The sequence below is a fragment of the Euleptes europaea genome, chromosome 7, assembly GCF_029931775.1.
Source record: "Euleptes europaea isolate rEulEur1 chromosome 7, rEulEur1.hap1, whole genome shotgun sequence".
Lineage (NCBI taxonomy): Eukaryota > Metazoa > Chordata > Lepidosauria > Squamata > Sphaerodactylidae > Euleptes > Euleptes europaea.
The window spans coordinates 48193917-48211927 of record NC_079318.1 but is presented as its reverse complement, the minus strand read 5'-3'; the positions used below and the strand labels follow the sequence as shown (position 1 = coordinate 48211927).

At 42.5% G+C, this 18011-nt stretch overlaps 1 protein-coding gene across 1 annotated transcript; it reads right to left on the bottom strand.

Annotated features, from left to right (window-relative positions):
* Positions 1 to 1317: 1317 nt before the first annotated feature.
* On the bottom strand, positions 1318 to 16637 carry BPNT1 (3'(2'), 5'-bisphosphate nucleotidase 1). Its single transcript, XM_056852849.1, has 8 exons — positions 16517 to 16637; positions 11770 to 11874; positions 11258 to 11365; positions 9511 to 9559; positions 7333 to 7424; positions 6419 to 6616; positions 2748 to 2853; positions 1318 to 1490 (listed from the first exon to the last, which is right to left on the bottom strand). The coding sequence occupies exons 1-8, from the start codon at positions 16634 to 16636 to the stop codon at positions 1342 to 1344; spliced, it is 927 nt and encodes a 308-aa protein (XP_056708827.1). The 5' UTR covers position 16637; the 3' UTR covers positions 1318 to 1341.
* Between the last annotated feature and the right edge of the window lie 1374 nt (positions 16638 to 18011).

The window sequence follows — 18011 nt, the reverse complement described above, 5'->3', positions numbered from 1 at the left end:
CAGTTAATGAAAATTATTAATGTGTTGATTTCAACAACTTAAACACAAAGCCAGAAGACGGTTGCTCCTACTGGGGTCACTATTGATAAGGCAAGAAGCAAACTATGATCACTGGTATGCCCTAATTCTAAGCCTACAAGGTGGGTCTTCCTATCTAGGCCTGGTTGATCATGAGAATTTATCCGTCCCTTTTTGGGTATCTTGATTGGGCCAACTGACAAAGTGCTCACCTTCAATTAGCGCATACAGAGCTGGAAGCTGAAAGGCCATGAAGTGCGAGACGCATGCATCAAGACCTTTCCACTGCAGCCCTCCACCTTTTTTTAAAAGGCTTTTTTATTTTTGGCCAAGTTGGAATACTTCTCCATAATACGCTAGTTTTGGATGTGCAAAGGATTGTTTTGTATACCCACCCATGATACACACTAGAAACAGATTTATATCCCACAGTGTTTGGGAACCAGGCTTAGCAAATGAGTGTCAATAACAAAAAATATGTAACTAAACATTTTCTATGCCATTGTAAGTGTAGCTGTCTTTGCAAAGCTCAGTTTTAAATTTGACCTAAAAAAGATATTTTAGTTAAGCTGCGAACGGAGTCATAACCTAAATAATGTTTCTGCCATTAAATATGCTAATGCTGGGTTTTATTAAAATATAGTTTTCTTCTGAAATAAATACATGTTTTAAGTATCCTATTATTAATTCTTGATAGAAATCAAGTGAATGCACATAAGCAAAGAGCTAGATTCATACGAGAACTTTTTTCCAATCTTCTAAAATATTCTTTGTGGAAGCTGTAAAAGTCAAGCAAGACAGTGAGTGGGAATTGTTAAACCTTCAGTATATCAATTCCTTGAAAGCTTTTACAGATATACAGATGTAATATAGGAATCATTACTTTATTCTCTGACATTTTGAATCCACTCAAGACAAATGATGTTCTTTGTATAAAAGTTGAACTATGTACATTTACATACAAAAGTTACTTGGTACCATCAAAAGGCAACAGAGGCGTGATTACAGTTTTTGTGTCTTTCCTTCAGTTAACAAGCTAATGGGATTGGTCTGGGATCCAACTATTCAATAGGAATGTATATTGAATTGTCAAGTTCAACATATATTTAGGACGTTAATAAAAAGAAAATCAATTTTCCCATCCAAAATCAAGTCAAACTCCCAACCAGTACTATACTGTATACCAATTTAAAAAAACAAAAAACAAAAACAGATCACTAAGCATTATAGCAGAAGGGAACATTAACCCAGTTCCATAAACAATTCCAGCTAAGAATAATACAGAAATTCCTTCCCAACTAAATGGAACGCACCATCCATCTTTTAAGGCACGAGAGCTTGCTTAACTGCCTCAGGAACTCTAGTGGCATAATAGTCATGATTTCTCAAGGTAGCAAGGACGCCTCCTGAATTCATGTGCTTGACCTCTTTATTATAATTAAAGAAATTCCCATGAATATCAGTAAGCTTGCCTGAAAAAAAGGAAAACAAATACCGTATTAGTGTTTGTGTATTTAGACACAGCAGTTGCATTTCTACAAAGAAATGCTAATGCAATGCAATAGACCTTTGCTAATGCAATAGACCTCTCTTTTCCCTTGATTATCTACATTGAAATTAATCCACACCAGTAATAGCTAACATGATATCCACAGACCCCATAGTACTTGCCAATGTGATTGCTGGCACCACTTCTTTCGTCCCTAAAACACTTATTTTCCAGAACAGAGACCCAATTTCAGCTTTTATCCACCTCACTGGCACAAGAGGTGCTTCAAAAGGCCATAGGAGGTTTGCTTGAACCTCCCAACGTTTTGCACTTGTCCCCCTCTTGGCAGTCATTTTGTGCCTGCCGTGTTGTGGAGGCACCTACTCTGTGTGTGTGTGTGTGTGTAAGTAAAGTGATGTCAAGTCACAGCTGATTTATGGTGACCACAGCAAGGGTCTTTCAAGGCAAGTGAGAAGCAGAGGTGGTTTGCCATTGCCTTCCTCTGCAGAGTCTTCCTTGGTGATCTCCCAAGTACCGACCCAGCTTACCTTCCAAGATCTGATGAGACTGGGTTATACTATACCGTTCCACATGGCACCTACTACCCTTTCTCAGAATTTCAGAAGTGCCCACAAGCTCAACATGGCTGAGGACCCCAAATCTAGACTATAATCCTAACTTAAAATAGTTTTATAGTATGTTTCCCACTTAAGTTTGTTGCTAGGGAATATTAGGGTACTCAAATGAAAAGCTGGAAGACCTATGATCAGATTGGCCCAGCATTTAAAGGAAAAGAGTGTGAGTAAGTACGAGTGTAAGGAGGAGAGATCTGGGTCAGGACCATGGCACAGAGGGAGAAAGGAAATCCGTCCCCACAACTTAGGTGAAGCCATGCAGGTGAAACCTCAGCACCATGGCTCCAATCTGAATAAATTCTCCTCTCAACTTTTGCAGCTGCAATTTACTTTTAAAAACACTGGAAAGATCCAATCACAAATCTCCCCAAGTCACATTTGCTTTGGCCCCTAACTTTATTAAGACGAAGGAGCATCAAGAAAACACAACTAACTGTAAAAATCGCACAGGTCATAAAGGCAAAGCAATACTAAAGTAAACTCAACACTTAGCAAACTGCAAAAAGATACACCCAGCACACAAATTTCAATACTTTTGTGCTGCATTTTTAAGTACGTTGAAAACGTTTCAATTAGTCTAAACAATGTCTTATCAGTTAACTCACCTCCTACTGCATGCAAAATAGCTTCTGGGGCACAAGTATCCCACTTTTTGCACCCAGGGCTGGCAAATACATAAGCAGAAGCCTTGCCTTCTACAAGCTGAATGATCTGACAACAAAGAAAGAATTCACAGAAATTTTTCACAATTGATACCCACATAATGTCTTAAAAAACTAACATTCCCACAAACTTTATCAATGATTAGGGCTGCATACTTGTCTTCTTTAGTTTCAACAGCTACACAGCAGACTTGTGCGTGTATTTTTCTTTTTATCCATCACACTGCTGCTATAATAGGAAACACTGAATCAGCTATGCAACAAAGGGAATCCTTTTCTAGATGAGATCTAAGCAGCCCAAACTGATTACAGCAACAACAACAACAACAACAAAAAACCACTTCTGTATGACATTTTTAGCTACAGGTAAGGCATGCACCTATTTCATTAAAATATGCCTCTTTTGGTTTTGATGCAGGAGTTCCATATATTTTTAATAAGCAGTTTTTACTTGTAATGTTTACAAGGTGAACGTGTTTGATATTCAGGAACATTAAGTCCATAGGGAAAAGCAGCAATTCCTGAGGGGTGGGCCAAGGCTCCTTGGCTTACTTGAGAGAAGAAGGGATGCATGTCCTCTGGAAAATAAAACTATGATAGAATCGTAAGGTATTTTTCCATTATCGCTTGTTCTACCCCACTAATCCCCAAGGTCATTGGCCAGCACTATTAGGACCATTATTAGTGTGCTTCCCAGGCCAGGCTCAGAATGATCTTTGTCCTCCTAAAGCAGGGGTGGGGAACGTCAGGCCTGGGGGCCATTTAAGGCCCATGACATCATTTGGTCTGGCCCTTTGTGGGTCCTGGCAGATCTCTAGCTCAGAAGGATCTAAGACTGGTGATCTGCCCCCCACCCACGGCCAGGAGTAACCTCTATTCAAGGCAGATGTGAGTTTGTTTTGCTGAGAAAAGGAACCTTTTTCCCCCCTTGCAGAAGAGTCATTAGCTATGGAGCTGCTAGGACCACCCAAGCAACTGTGTTAACCCTTTCCCACCCGGGCCAAGGAGAAACGTATTCCCTCTGTACTACAAGAGGGCTGGGGGCGGAAGTAGCGACAATGGAGGGGTTAAGGGGGGCAGGGCCAGAATGTGCGCGGGGGGGGGGGGAGTTCTTAGCCAGTGTGCCCTCATTTCATCCCTGCAGGCGGAGGTAGCAGGAGCCGGCTGTAGAATCCAGCCCCGACCATGCAGAGCAGAAGCAACTCCAGCGTGTGGCTGGATGGCTACGCCCAGCTGGTGCAACAGACCATCCTGTGCCAACAGGTGGGCGAGTGCGCCACTGGTTGGATGCCTGCCTGCTTGCCTGCGTGGGGGGGGGGTCATCTGGGGCAGCTGCCTGCTTGGGGCTTGGTCGGCTAATTTTTAAGTTGATAATTTTGTACGGACCGCGAATGATGTTATAAATATCCAAATGGCCCTTGGTGGAAAAAAGGTTCCCCACCCCTGTCCTAATGCTAACCGGGTCCCAGGATTCAATGAGAACTAAAGTAGTCCACAAAGCTTTTGTAGCACTTGCATAAAACGGTATCTAATTGGGATTAGAGTGTGTTTATTTATATTTATTTGAGTATGTATGTCCTGCCTTTCTCTCCAAAGGTAGCTAAAACAGCTTTCAACAAAAAAACAAGTACAATGTAAGTAAACACAAACAAACAGAATAGTGTACATTTGATCTGTGATACCACAGAGTTTGCTTCTAAAATTTAATCCTTGTTCCAGGATTTGGGGTCCTGAACAGTTTGGCTTAGAAGAGGGAATTCGGCTTTGCACCATGCCCATGTCTTGCACCATTTGGCTGCAAAGTACAGTTCTCAAAAGAAGGGAATGCTCTATGCTGTATTTATTGATCTGCAAGCAGCATTTGTCTCAATCTCCCGCAGACGACTTTGGAAGAAACTGGAGGCTACTTCAGTATCACCTAGGCTTTTAAATGTAATTAAACGTTTTTATGCACCCTCCAAGTTGAGGGGACGATAAAACCCCCAGGGTTATTTAACCAGTCCAATTGCAGCTACCAGGGGAGTAAGTCAGGGCTGTGTGTTGGCTCTGCAACTTTTTAATCTCTACTTGTATGACCTTTCCCAGAAACTTACTGCAGATGATATTCATGCTCCTAAACTGGCAGGTCATCCAGTCCCTATTCTTCTCTATGCTGACAATGCTGTTTTACTTTCCCTCTCAGCAAAGAGCATGCAGCAAGCTTTTAAAATCTTTTCAGTTTACTGGTTGGCTGAATTTCTCCACATAAATTACCATAAATCCAAAGTAATAATCTTTTCCTATTCTAGACAGCATCACTCTCTCTTTTGGTCCTTAGATAAACAAATAAACTTGCTCAAGATGATGTTTAATTATTTAGGCTTATTACATCATGCCTCTCTCTCATGGATTCCTCATTCTCATCATACCTTAGCAAGTACAAATACCAACATGGCAGTTATCCAAAGGTTCTTCTTTACCAGTGGTGGCCAATATAGCTTTACAGGTATTTCAGGCAAAAATCATAGTCTATCTTCTATCTTTTGCTTCCCACATAGAAGCCATTCAATCATCTTTCCTCTGAGCATTATTTGCCACTCCCAGATGTGTGTCTTCATCAGTCCTGTGCCTTGAAAGTGGCATGAAACAGCTTGCCACTTCTGCTTGGTTTGCTGCCCTAAGGTTTAGACTATTCTTACACTTTTCTCAATCCCTCCCTCTCCTTTTGCTTTGGTCACACTATGATTCCTTTGGAAGTCCATGGTCCCAATTTCTGGATTCTAAAATAAAATAACTAGGGCTTTCCCTCTCTAGCTCATCTGAGCTAGGCTTTGATAGAGCTTGTACTCTGATTAAAAAACAACTTGAACTATTAGACCAGTATCATGTTCTATCAGATGCCCAATGAATTTGCTCTCCATCGTGCCTGGGTTTTACTCCTTCAAGACTGTTTGTCGCAATAAGTGTCTCTTCCCTTTTATCGCTGTCTCTTCTCCCTGGCCCGTTTCAATGCATTACCTATTGCTGATGTTTTTGGAAGATTTTCTAACATGCTGCACCTTCAAAGGATTTGTTCTTGCAGTCTCGAGGTGGCTGAAATCCTGACACATTTTTTCTTCACAAGCAAATTCTACGGTAATTTAACAGCTTCTCTGATAACTCCCCTTGTCACTTTCCCCAGCAGTTCAGAGAATTATCACTTAATCTTCTGTCCAGAAATGAAAATCACATCTCTCTGGCAGTTGCAAAATACATCTTGGCTGTATTAAAAATTTGAGCTACCGCCATTAATTTAGTGCCAAGTTAAATATCCAGTGATTCTGTGACTATTTTACTTGTAATTTTAATTCGTTATTTTAAAATATGTATTCAGTATTTACTTTTTCCTGAAGTGCTGAATGTTCCTTTTTTTCATGTATTTCAGTTATTGTTATATTATTTTGTCTAAAAGCCTATGTGCTATGTAGTCTTCCTTGAATAAATGAAAAATCCTTGTTCCTGTCTCCGGAAAGCCGAGGGAGTGGGGGAGGAATGCACTAGCTTCATTCACGGAATAACTTCTTGTTTTGATTTTCTAAAAAACAACAACATTTTTTCCTCACTTTCGTAAAGCTGAAATAAAATTATCTCCGTACCTTGTTTCCTGCCCCTCCAACTCTCACCACAGTATCGGGGTTCATAGCACTAATGCAGTCGTTGACCAGTTTGCTGCTGTGTGACCGTGTAGTGGTGATGATATGTTTCCCGGCCAGCACCTCTTTGAGCTGAAATCCAAAGGCACCCAAACCCAGGACTCCCCAGATTGTTCGGCCCAGGGCTGCATCTGCACCTGCCTGCAGATACGGTACAAAATTCAAGACATGGTAACGATGGCCTTCAGCGAGGCATTAAAGAGAAAGATGGAAAGTATATTAAGTGGAAGTATTACCAGCTATATTGTTTAAAGAGAAAAACTGATTCAGAAGCATTATTGTAATATCTCCAAATTGTATGCATTTGCTGTCCAGTGTAGTTCTATCACGGGCAGTGAGTATGTGATAAAGGTTAAGAAGTTCATCCAGACCCCGTGGTTCTAGTACCCATCTGAGCTCCACAAAATGAGCTGTACAAAATCTGACCTGTACAAAATGGTTTTACAAACTTGCTTGGATAAATCATTAGGGACTGTGGTCTATACTGCTGTGTATAGCTTATTGCAAGTAGGATCACAGCCCATCTTCTATATGGGGTCCCTGTATGGATCCAAACGTTTGGATCCTACATAGACTACTAGGAATTTTGAACAGTAATTATGAATGATACTCAATTTTGTTAATGGTTTATGGAGAGTACTATCCCATGTCCTCCATAAATTGCAGCAGGTTTGCAGAGGTTAATAAGTATTGATCGTTGGTACTATATTTGACAAGAGGGATGTCAGAAAAAAAATAAGTTACCCAACCCCTTCAAGTTAGCTATGGACAGTTAGCAGTGCTGTGTACAGAAATGAGCATGTGCCCTTAAAATAAGAATTATTCAATAGTTTCCAGCAAATTAAATAGTCTTCTACCTCATAGTTGTAGTAGGGTTGGTTGATAACTCCTGCTATTGCTTTTCCTTCATAAGCAATTCCAATAAGAACAGTTACATGATCAAGAAGACCTGGAAGAGGTAATAAATATAGTTGGCTGCAGCTATAAAAAAGAGGACACATGGAAGAAAAAGACAAACCACATATAATTCTAACTTTCTGCCACCGTCATACCACCACCCTGTGAAGTAGGTTGGGCTAAGAGTGTGTGACTGGCCCAGTGGTCACCCAGTGAACTTCATGGCAGTGTTAAGATTTGAACCTAGGTCTCTCAGATCCTCATCTAAGAACCAGCATGGTGTAGTGGTTAAGAGCAGTGGACTCTTATCTGGAGAACCTGGTTTGATTCCCCACTCCTCCACATGAGCAGTGAACTTTAATCTGGTGAACGAGGTTTGTTTCCCCACTCCTGCACATGAAGCCAGCTGGGTGACCTTGGGCTAGTCACAGTTCTCTCTGAACTCTCAGCCCTACCTACCTCACAAGGCGTCTGTTGTGGGGAGAGGAAGGGAAGGAGATTGTAAGCTGGTTTGAGACTCCTTAAGGTAGAGAAAATTGGGGTATAAAACCCAACTCTTCTTTTTCTTCTTCATCTAACACTAATAACTATATCAACTCTTCTGGAGGTGAACCTGAGACAGATACATCTGCAAATACAGACATATTGCAAATGACGTGCGAGTGAGCTATAGATCATGGAGACTGAGGTTTAGTTTTTGCTGTTGTTGCTGTCAAGTCACAGCTGACTTACGGTGACTCCATAGGGTTTTCAAGGCAAAAGACATTCAGAAGTGGTTTGCCATTGCATGCCTCTGTGTAGTGGACCCTGAGTACTCCTTGGTGGTCTCCCATCCAAGTATTAAACAGGGTTGACCCTGCTGAGCTTCCGAGCTCTGATGAGATCAGGCTAGCCTGGGCAATCCAGGTCAGGGCAAGGTTTAGATTACAGAGTTGTAATTCTATTGGGTCCTTTAGCCAGAATTTTCAGCACCATAACAAGAACAAGATCTTCAGAAAAGTGTGTGTTTGTGTTGGGGGTGGGGGGGGCAACAAGCCACACATTTTTTCCTTGGTACAGAGACGCATATTTTCTTGATATAAACGATCCAAACAATCCTGGCTATAATTGTTCTCCTGATGCATAGCCTGGGTTTCTCCTAATTCTTACGTAATTCATGCACTTTGCTGACATACTGATAAAAAGGGAGAACTAAGACAGACCTCATTTCTCCCAACATCACTTTACAACTATCTGGTTTCCCACCCTAAAGGATATGTCTAGAAAGAAAGAGGCTACTGGCTGCATCACTGCCATGTAAAAAACAATCTATTCTAGTCATTCCTTTTATTCTTGTATACAAAATGATTGGCAGTATTTCCCTTTCTTTCACTGTCTGCACAACCACCCTCCAACATAGGTTTTCTTCAGAGATGATGCTCTGCTCTAGATCTCCTAAGACGTTTAATGCCCAAGTAGTAATCAACTGGATCACAACTAAGCAGCCACCTGCTCACTGAACTTTTGTTTCCAGGGGCCTTTAGAGAAGCAGTAGTTCCTCAATTGCGGCCTGACAGACCTGTTCTCAGAGACTTTCAGGATAGTGGAATTAGCCTAAGTCTGTGTTCTGCAGGCTGCTTCGTCAGGGCTGTATGATTTACCTGAAGCAGGTTGATACAGGGAACCATCATTGTACACACCAGACTATCTTTTTCACTGGCACAGCAACTATTTCACAGAAATGATTTCTCACAAAGAAAATCACTCATGTGATTTCTTGCTTCAGTGACAAACAAGGTCATGGTGGGCCTTAATCATAATAGAATCACACCAATGGAAGAAGAATGAAAAACAGCTCATTCTTCAGCAGAGTTAGACCCTTCTAAGTCTTCCATGTACTTAGAAGGGTGTTACTTTGTTCAGGGCTACATTTTTTGTTAATTACAAAACTGATAATTCCTCTTGTAATGCAGTTTTTATTGTACTACCAAAACCAATCTTCTAGGTTTTCAAGTGATCACAACCTCTATCTGTCTAGTTAAAGGATGACATATTTATGCATGAAAGGTTAAAACTGAATATTCCAGAAACATTCCGCATTATGCTTATTCAAAATAAAAAAACTCTCAGTACATATAAAGAAGAAGAAAAACCCAGACCTTCAGTGTATTCTTTGGTTCCGTCCAACGGGTCAACCCATACAACAAGCTTTGGAAAGAATTAAAACCAGTGAGTTTCAAGAAGAAATACAAGTCAACAATATGCAAATTCTGCTAGCAGGAAGGAAGAGGTCACATGGTTATTCTAAGGGCGGAAATGACGGTAGTATGAAAGAAATGAGTGCCACTAGAAATTTAAAGAAAGGGATGTTAGGCTTTTTGCAGCAGGTTCCTCCAGCACTCTGATACTTGCTGATAAGGACCTGCTCCAACTTCCATCATATGAGAATGCAAAGTATGCATTAACCAGCTGCAGGACCTAACCAGTTATTGCCCCAATACTGGAAGACCAGTTCCCCCTAGAGGATCTTCTTGCTCCCCTCACTTTGCTCTTTTAGAAGGCTGCTGAACACTTTTTTTCCTATCAAATCCTTTGTACTGGTTCCTATTTAATTCTGAAACCTGATGCCTCTGTTTTTAGAGGATGTTTGTTTCTATATTCTCAAACCAGTGAAAGGTTTTAACGTGACTGGCTGACCAGCAAACAAGGACAAGCCTGCTTTATCCTGGTACCCGTGTACTCCCTTTCCACCAGCTTAACATGCAGAGTATTGAACAGTTCCTGGTTTGAAAGAAGCCACAGTTTGTTGTGAAATCCTAAACTGAGGATCTCTAACAAATTGCAGTTTGTTTCTTGCCTACAAACTGGGATTCTAAATCATGGTTTACAAACTCACTTTGAAAGCAAGAAACAAACTGCAAATTTTAAAGCATCCTAAATGGAATGTCAGAAAATTCAATTATTTTCAAAGTAGTAAATTTAATAGCTGCTCTGTGTGCAAAGGAAGGGAGAGGGGATGTGCAAATCAAGCTTACAAACAAACCAGAAGTTACAGCTGAATATAGCTATTGTTTTTAGAGGCTTTACCTGTGAACTACATAAAAAACCTTGGGTCTCAGTGAGAAAGACAGACTATAAATAACACAAATAAATAAATAAAATCCTTTTCAAGTTAAAAGAGGTGAATAAATACTGTAAATAAACACTTGAAGCTGCCTTAGTATATAAGGCAGACCGCTGGTCTATTTGCAGGGGTCTCCAACCTTTTTGAGCTTGCAGGCACATTTGGAATTCTGACATAGCATGGTGGGTGCAGGAACAAAATGGCTACCGCATAATGGCTGCTGCAGGAGACAGAGCCAGCCACAAAATGATTCTCACAGCCTAACTTCATTAACATTGTTCAGATCCTTGTGCTGTAGTGGCAGCTGCTGCCAAAGCAACATTTAAAAACAAATCTGCACAGCTAATCAACTCTCCAATAGTCAGTCAGAATCCTTGCTGGGCAACAGCCCTACCAGGCCCCACGCACTTCCAAAAACACTGGGTGGCTGCCAGAAAAGGTGTTGGCGGGTGACATGGTGCCCACAGGCACTGCTTTGGGACCCCTGGTCTACTGAGTCAGTATGGTCTACTCTGACTGACAGCAGCTCTCCAGAATCTCATCATATTTAAGCAGAGATGCCAAGGATTGAACCTTGGACCTTCCACATGCAAAGCAGAAGCTCTTACCACTGAGCCATGGCCTCCTGGGAGCCAGCAATAATTTAACACCAACTTACTATTGGATTCCTCAGTTGTGAACCCAATAGTAGCAGTGGCACGTTCAGCAAAAAACTAGCATATTGGAACAGGGCCTATCATACTGGAACAGTTCAATCATTAGTAAAACCTAACTTTAAATACCTCTTCCTCTTTGACAGAATTATACTGGGGAGGACATGCTTTCTTCAGTATCTCCTCACACTGGCCATCCTCAAGCAGTTCTTCATTTACCTCTTCAGAAGGAAGATCCTGATTAAAATAAGATACACACATTCAAAGTCAACAATGCTCACCCAATCTAGTAAACGGAAACTCACCTACTTACGTCTAAGAAGCCAGACAGGGAAGCTTTTATAAGCTGGATAACATGGGCTCAGTATGCCACAAATTACTAGCAGAAGCAAGAGGCCCATAGGGCAGTGGGACTTCTGCCCCACCACTACACACCTCCCTACATATGAGCATGCAGATCTACACAACTGCGGACCTTATGGGAGGAATGCTCACAATGAGAGGGAACCATAACTAAATGGTACAGATTTCTATGTTGGGGGTGTTCCAAAATTAACAGGTCAGAACAAATAGCATATCAAACTAAGCAAACAATCAATGAAAAGCACAAAGGGAAAACTGCAGGATGTCACAGTCCTCACCTCTTCCCCGATAATTGTCACCTTTGGGAACTTCCGTGCCAGGGAGGAACAAATACTCATCTGTACCAGTCTGTCTGCTTTAGTTTGCAGGTCATTAGCTCCACACTAGAAGGAAGGAAAAATCAATTAGTTTATGTTCATAGCAATAATACAGATCATATAGAACTCCCACCCTCCCACTCCCAGTGGGAATACGCTAATATCAAAGATATTGCAATCTTAAGCAAAATCATAAATTTCTAAGGCCACTGATTTTCACTTGGCATACTCTTCTAGCAACAGAGAATATAAAATGTCTGCTGTCTGGGATCCTCTTCTTTATTTTCTTTCAAGCTTTCATTTTTGATTGTCAGTAGCTACATCTCTTTTGCTTTAACTGCCCTTCCCATCTTAGGTGAGTATTCCCAAACAACAGAGTGAATACAAAGACAGACTGTGGGTTAGGCTGGCAGTGGGTGACTGGCCCAAGGTAAACCAGGGAGCTTCCATCGCAGAACAGGAATGTGAACGTGAGTCTCCTAGATCCTAGTCAAACTCTAACCGCTACATCACATTGGCTTTCGTGCAGTGACTGCTGTTGAATAGTAGCAAGAAGCCAGGCCTGAGTGAGTCATGCAAATCATCTGTTAGCAGGTTGCCTGTGGTTAGGGCTGTCAATTCGGTTCGGCCCGAACTGAAAATCAGCCGAATTTCCCTTGATTCGGCGGTTTTTAGTTCGGACGGATCCGAACTCAAAACTGGCGGGCAACCGGGGGGGCCGAATTCAGCGAGTTCGGGAGTTCGGCGAATAAATTCGGCCAATTCGGCCGTCAGTAAGCAGCATAACCGTCAGTAAGCAGCATTCTCCTCCCCCGGCCAATCGGTGGCCAAGCTGGGTCTTCTTCTGGCCAATCAGTCAGGATTGAGTGCTGGAGGAATCAGCTGATGTGCGGCCGGCCGGGGAAAGAGAGAGAGAGAGGGAAATCCTCATGTGTGTGTGAGGGGGTGCTTGTGCACATTCGCTCCTTTCCGTGGCTGCAGGGGGCGCATTTTTTGGGGTACCGACCCCAAACTTTCAGGGGATATTCAGACAGGTTTTTTTAAGAGACCACCCAAGTTTTGTAAACATTGGGTCAGGGGGTCCCGAGATATGGGCTCCCCCCCTTTTTTCTTTCCATGGCTGCAGAGGGCGCATTTTTGGGTGTGCCGACCCCAAACTTTCAGCGGAGCATCAGACTAGGCTTCTTAAGATACCCCCCAAGTTTTGTAAACATTGGGTCAGGGCCCCCCGAGATATGGGCTCCACCCCTTTTTCCTCTCCCCCCTTTTCCATTTTCGTGGCTGCAGGGGGCGCTTTTTTGGGGGTTCAGCCCCCAAACTTTTGTCATAGCTTCAGAGAATCCCTCTTAAGAGACCACCCAAGTTTTGTAAAGATGGGTTCAGTGGGGGCTGAAATATTGGCTCCCCCCCTTTTCTCTTTCCATGGCTGCAGGGGGCGCATTTTTGGGTGTGCCGATCCCAGACTTTCGGCGGAGCTTCAGTCAAGGCTTTTTAAGAGACCACCCAAGTTTTGTAAACATTGGGTCAGGACCCCCCGAGATATGGGCTTTCCCCTTTCCCCTATTGGGATGAATGGATCACCCTCGAGAGATGCATACATATGGATCTTATATTGGATACAAATGGAATCATATTGGATTACCCAGCCTCCCAGCCCCTCCTGCTGGAACAGAAGACAGCCACAGTAAGACCCCTTTGGGGGCTTTAATCTATATTTTTTCTTTTCTGTGTGTGTGTGGGGGGGAAAGCAGAGTCTGTGTGTGTGTGTGGGGAGGGAGCAGTTTCTGTGGGTGGGGGGGGGAAGCCAAAGGGGGCTTTTGCCGGTTCTGCCTGGGGTGTGTGTTCCCCCTCCAGTCTCTCTCTCCCTGGTTTGAGGGGGGGCTTCATTTTTATTCTTCAGGTTTTTCCTCATTCATAAGATCAGTTAGGTTATTGATGCTTGCTCAAAACTGGTTTTCAAATGGTGACTTAAAGAATGTATCTGCCTGGTCCCAAGTCCAATGCAAAAGGAGACATTCTACCCCCTCCTGCTTATTATGCATAGCTAGCTGCCTCTGTCCCTTTCCATGGTATGCAAACTCCCAGGTGTCAGGTGTTGCTATGCACTGTTGCAAAGGTTTTGCATTGCGTGCTTGTGTTGCTTTGCAGTTGTATTGTTTTGCAAAATTCTTCACACCTGCCCCGCCCTTTGCATATTTGCAAAGGGGTTGCTCTGCAGTTGTGTTGCTTTGCAAAGTTCTTAGCACCTGCCCCGCCCTTGCTCTCATCAGCTGTTTGTCGGGCCGGGAGCTTTGTGCGTGGGCGGCAAGCTCTGCGGAGAGATCCACATTAAGGGTGGGGGGGACCCCTTTCAGGGCCCATATCTCAGCCCCCCCTGACCCAATCTTTACAAAACTTGGGGAGTCTTTCAATATACGTCCTTTGATGCTCTGCTGAAAGTTTGGGACCTCTAAGCCCAAAAATGCCCCCCCCAGAGCCGCGGAAAGGCGCGGTTGTGTTTTTAATGGCTTTATTCGGCCGAATTTTTTCCCCGAACTTTGAATTCCCGCCGAATTGAACGGATCCGAAGTGGGGGAGTTCGGACTTCGGCACGTACCGAACCCACAAGGGCCAAATTCGGCCGAATCCGAACTGTACCGAATTTTTTTTTTTTTGACAGCCCTACCTGTGGTTACTGCCAGGCCTGGTCCCAATTAGTCCTCCCCCAAAGGCCAAAACAACCCTGGAAAATGTCCTGCCTTCTCCCCTGCATTTTATTGACAGAAACCAAGGCTTGACAACTGGCAATATTACTGTAGTTGCCTAGCAACCCCCACAAAATCTCAAATTGGGAATTTCCCAAATTGGGGCTGACAACCCTTGCCAGGCCTGGCCCCAGTGAATCCTCCCTCAAAGCCCAAAATAAGATTAGAAAAGGGCCCTCTCCCCTCTCCCCAGCCTTTTACTCACAGAAACTGAAGCCTGCAGCCTGCAATCTGTGGTTGCCTAGCAACAGCCACTGAGGGAATCCACTGCTTAAAGCTACAGGCACTCTGTTTATCATTTTTAGATTTTTTAAAGCCACCAAAGTATATTTTTTAGATTTCTGATTTTTCTGCAAACCTGAAGCCCTTTTCAGGTTTGTGGAAAGATCTGTCTTGACCATTCACAGATCCTGTCACCAGATTTAAGTATCCAAAGATTTGGCTGACTTTACTATTAGGGTATTAGATACATTTGATGCTTCTTTTGTTATATGTCTAAATTTTTATCTTCTATTTCTGTGCTTTAAAATACCCCCAAGTTTTGCCATGGGGGATGCAAAATTTGGGCCTTAGACTAATATAAGCATTCGGCTTTTCTTTCTGAGATACTTGTATAATATTCTTTTGGAGCACAAATGGCAAAATTGATTCGATAATAGGTGGAAAAGAATGATTACAAAAACACCAGAGGAATAAATATAGTAGTATGAGTGAAGGCCACCAAGAAGGGAGTTTAGGGGCCTAACAACATCATGAGGACTATTTCTTTAAAACAAAAAAGATGTTCAGGTATCCAGTGAGTCAGTGTGGTGCAGGTGGTTAAAGCTGGGAAGACTTGCGTTCAGATCCTCACTCTGACTTGAAGCTGCTGAAAAACCTTGGACAGGTCACTATTTCTTAGCCAAAACTAACTTAAAGGGTTATAAGGATAAAGGGATAAAGGGAGGGGACCATAACACATGCTGTCCTTCACCTCCTGTAGGGTTGCCAGGTGCCCGATGGTGGCAGGCAAACCCCCAGCAATTCGCCCTCTGCCCGCCGAACACCTGAGGATTGGGGGGCAAACGTGCACACACGCACACACACCGCATGCACAGCACTTCCGGTTTACAACCGGAAGTGCCGCCTAGCGTGGGGCCTTTTCCTCTTAGTTTGAGTGGTAAAGGGCCGCTTTACCACTCAAACTAAGAGGAAAAGGCCCCTCACGAGGCGGCACTTCCCATTGTAAACCGGAAGTGATGCGTACAATCCCAACCGCAGCCCATAGCCTCCCACCGGAGGAAAGAGGGGACCTGGCAGCCCTAACCTCCCGCGATGTGAATGATCTTCATACAATTTATACTGATCATCTCTCTCATGCACATTTTTCACAGCTTCATTTATCCATGAAACAAACAAGAACCAAGCCATTAATAGAGAAGATCTGCTTCCAGCAAGTAGCCTTAAGCAAGGATCCTATTCTATATTTTGTTGCAATGGAGCAGAAACTGCTTCAAGCCTCTGCCTGGGCATGATTAGCAAATCAAAATCAGTATCACATTTGGCTAGTTTAGGATCTAGTTAGTCTATATGAAAGGTTATCCTACTGACTAGACAGTACCCAGTAAATGGCTTAAGCTATTCTGCTGCCCCATGCCAGTTTTCCATTTCAATAATAAGTTACTCATTTTTGGCCTTGCGAACAACATTTTTTCTTTGCTTTGTGCACTAACTGGTACACAGTTAAAGTTTCTAGTATCAATAAAAAGATTAATAAAATTATATGTAGAGGCTATTTGTTAAAGGTTGACTCCCATTAAATCTAGATGGTGAACAGACAGACATATTGAACACTTACAGAAGATTTAAAATTGTTCAAGGAATCAGCTTTTTTCTTGCAGTCATCTGATATTGGCAGGATTTATATCAAAACAAGCCCAGATTTTTACAAGCAAAATTGTACAGGTATCCATCAATAGAGTTACCTTCTCCACTATGCCCAAGTCTCCACCAGCCATGACTTTCCTGACAATTGTTCCTGCTTTATTAGCAACAGAATATGCTGAAGCCACCAGACGCATTAGAACATTTGTATTAGAAGCCATGTTTACTGCAGAAGGAGGGGAAAATGAAGAAGCTTGTGAATGGCACAACCAACAGCTATCTGAAACAAACAGAGATCATAGGAGTAGCACAATACAATTCAAGTGGAAAGGAACAAATTACATTTGGAGGACCCATTATATCAGAAGTAGGCTATCCTCTATCATTACTTATATATCTATATCTTGCTTTTCTCCCCAATGGAGACCCAAAGCCATTTACAACATCATTATCTTCTCTATTTTATCCTCACAACAACTTTGTGAGGTAGGTTAGGCTGAGAGAGAATTTCTGGCCCAAGGTCACCCAGTGAGCCTTAATGGCAGAGTAGGGATTCAAACCTTTGAATCTAGATCATAGTCCAACCAGTACACCACTACTGCTGCCTTGTTAGTGGCAATGGCCACATCGGAAATCCATGCAATTAGTACATCACTTTGTACTGCTACGGTCACATTACTGTTTTTGGGTGTGTTGCACCCTTATCCTGGTTGGCACCATTACAATTTCTTTAAGGATCAGTCTTTGTTAGATGGACTGTCATGACAGATGTTTAGGCTGCTGAGTGATGAAAGGTTGACTCAAACCCCTCCCCCATTTCTAGGTGGGCAATTTTAGGACTCCCAGCTTTCATCAAACACAATATATTTCAAGTTCTCTTATATGTGGAAATGTGCAGTGAGGTTAATCAATGCTGAATAGCAAAGTAAAATCCTGCATAGCGGAAGGGCAGTAAAGAGGTACTTATAGCTGCAAAGGGCACGTCCCTAAGATGAACAGACCAGTTCATCTGGATTATCAACAGAAGCCAGCAAACTTTGAATTAATCTGTTATTTTGTAAGGAAAATTTCCATGAGTTCACTTTGTTTGCTTTACTCCTTATTCTCAGAGGTATTTCTTACCTTTGATCCATTTACGCAATAAACTACTTTTCTTATTTTAAAGAGGTACTTCCTTATTTGAGTCATATTACAAACCAGCTTTTATTAAGTATTGCTTTGCCCTTTCTTCTTTTCTTTAAAAGAAGTTCCAAAAATGTCAGTGTGTACCTCCTTCAGTTTTGGAGGGGGGGAAAAGCAATAAGCTTACCTAGTTCATCCCTAGCAACATGGGCTACAATCCTGTGAGCCCCAACAGGCTTCTCTCACTTTCTGAGAGAGAACCAATAACATCTCTGTACAACAGATTCTATTCAGCATACTTAACACCAGAGTATATTTTATTCTGGATCAATTGATTTAATATCAGCCACCAGGTAACCTCCTCTTGGAAGTACACATTAACACGGTGAGGGGGTTTCTGTGTGTCAGCAAAGCAGAAAGCAATACCATAAGAAGTTCAGACCATGTCAAGAGGCTAAACCTCTAGCAGAGTCC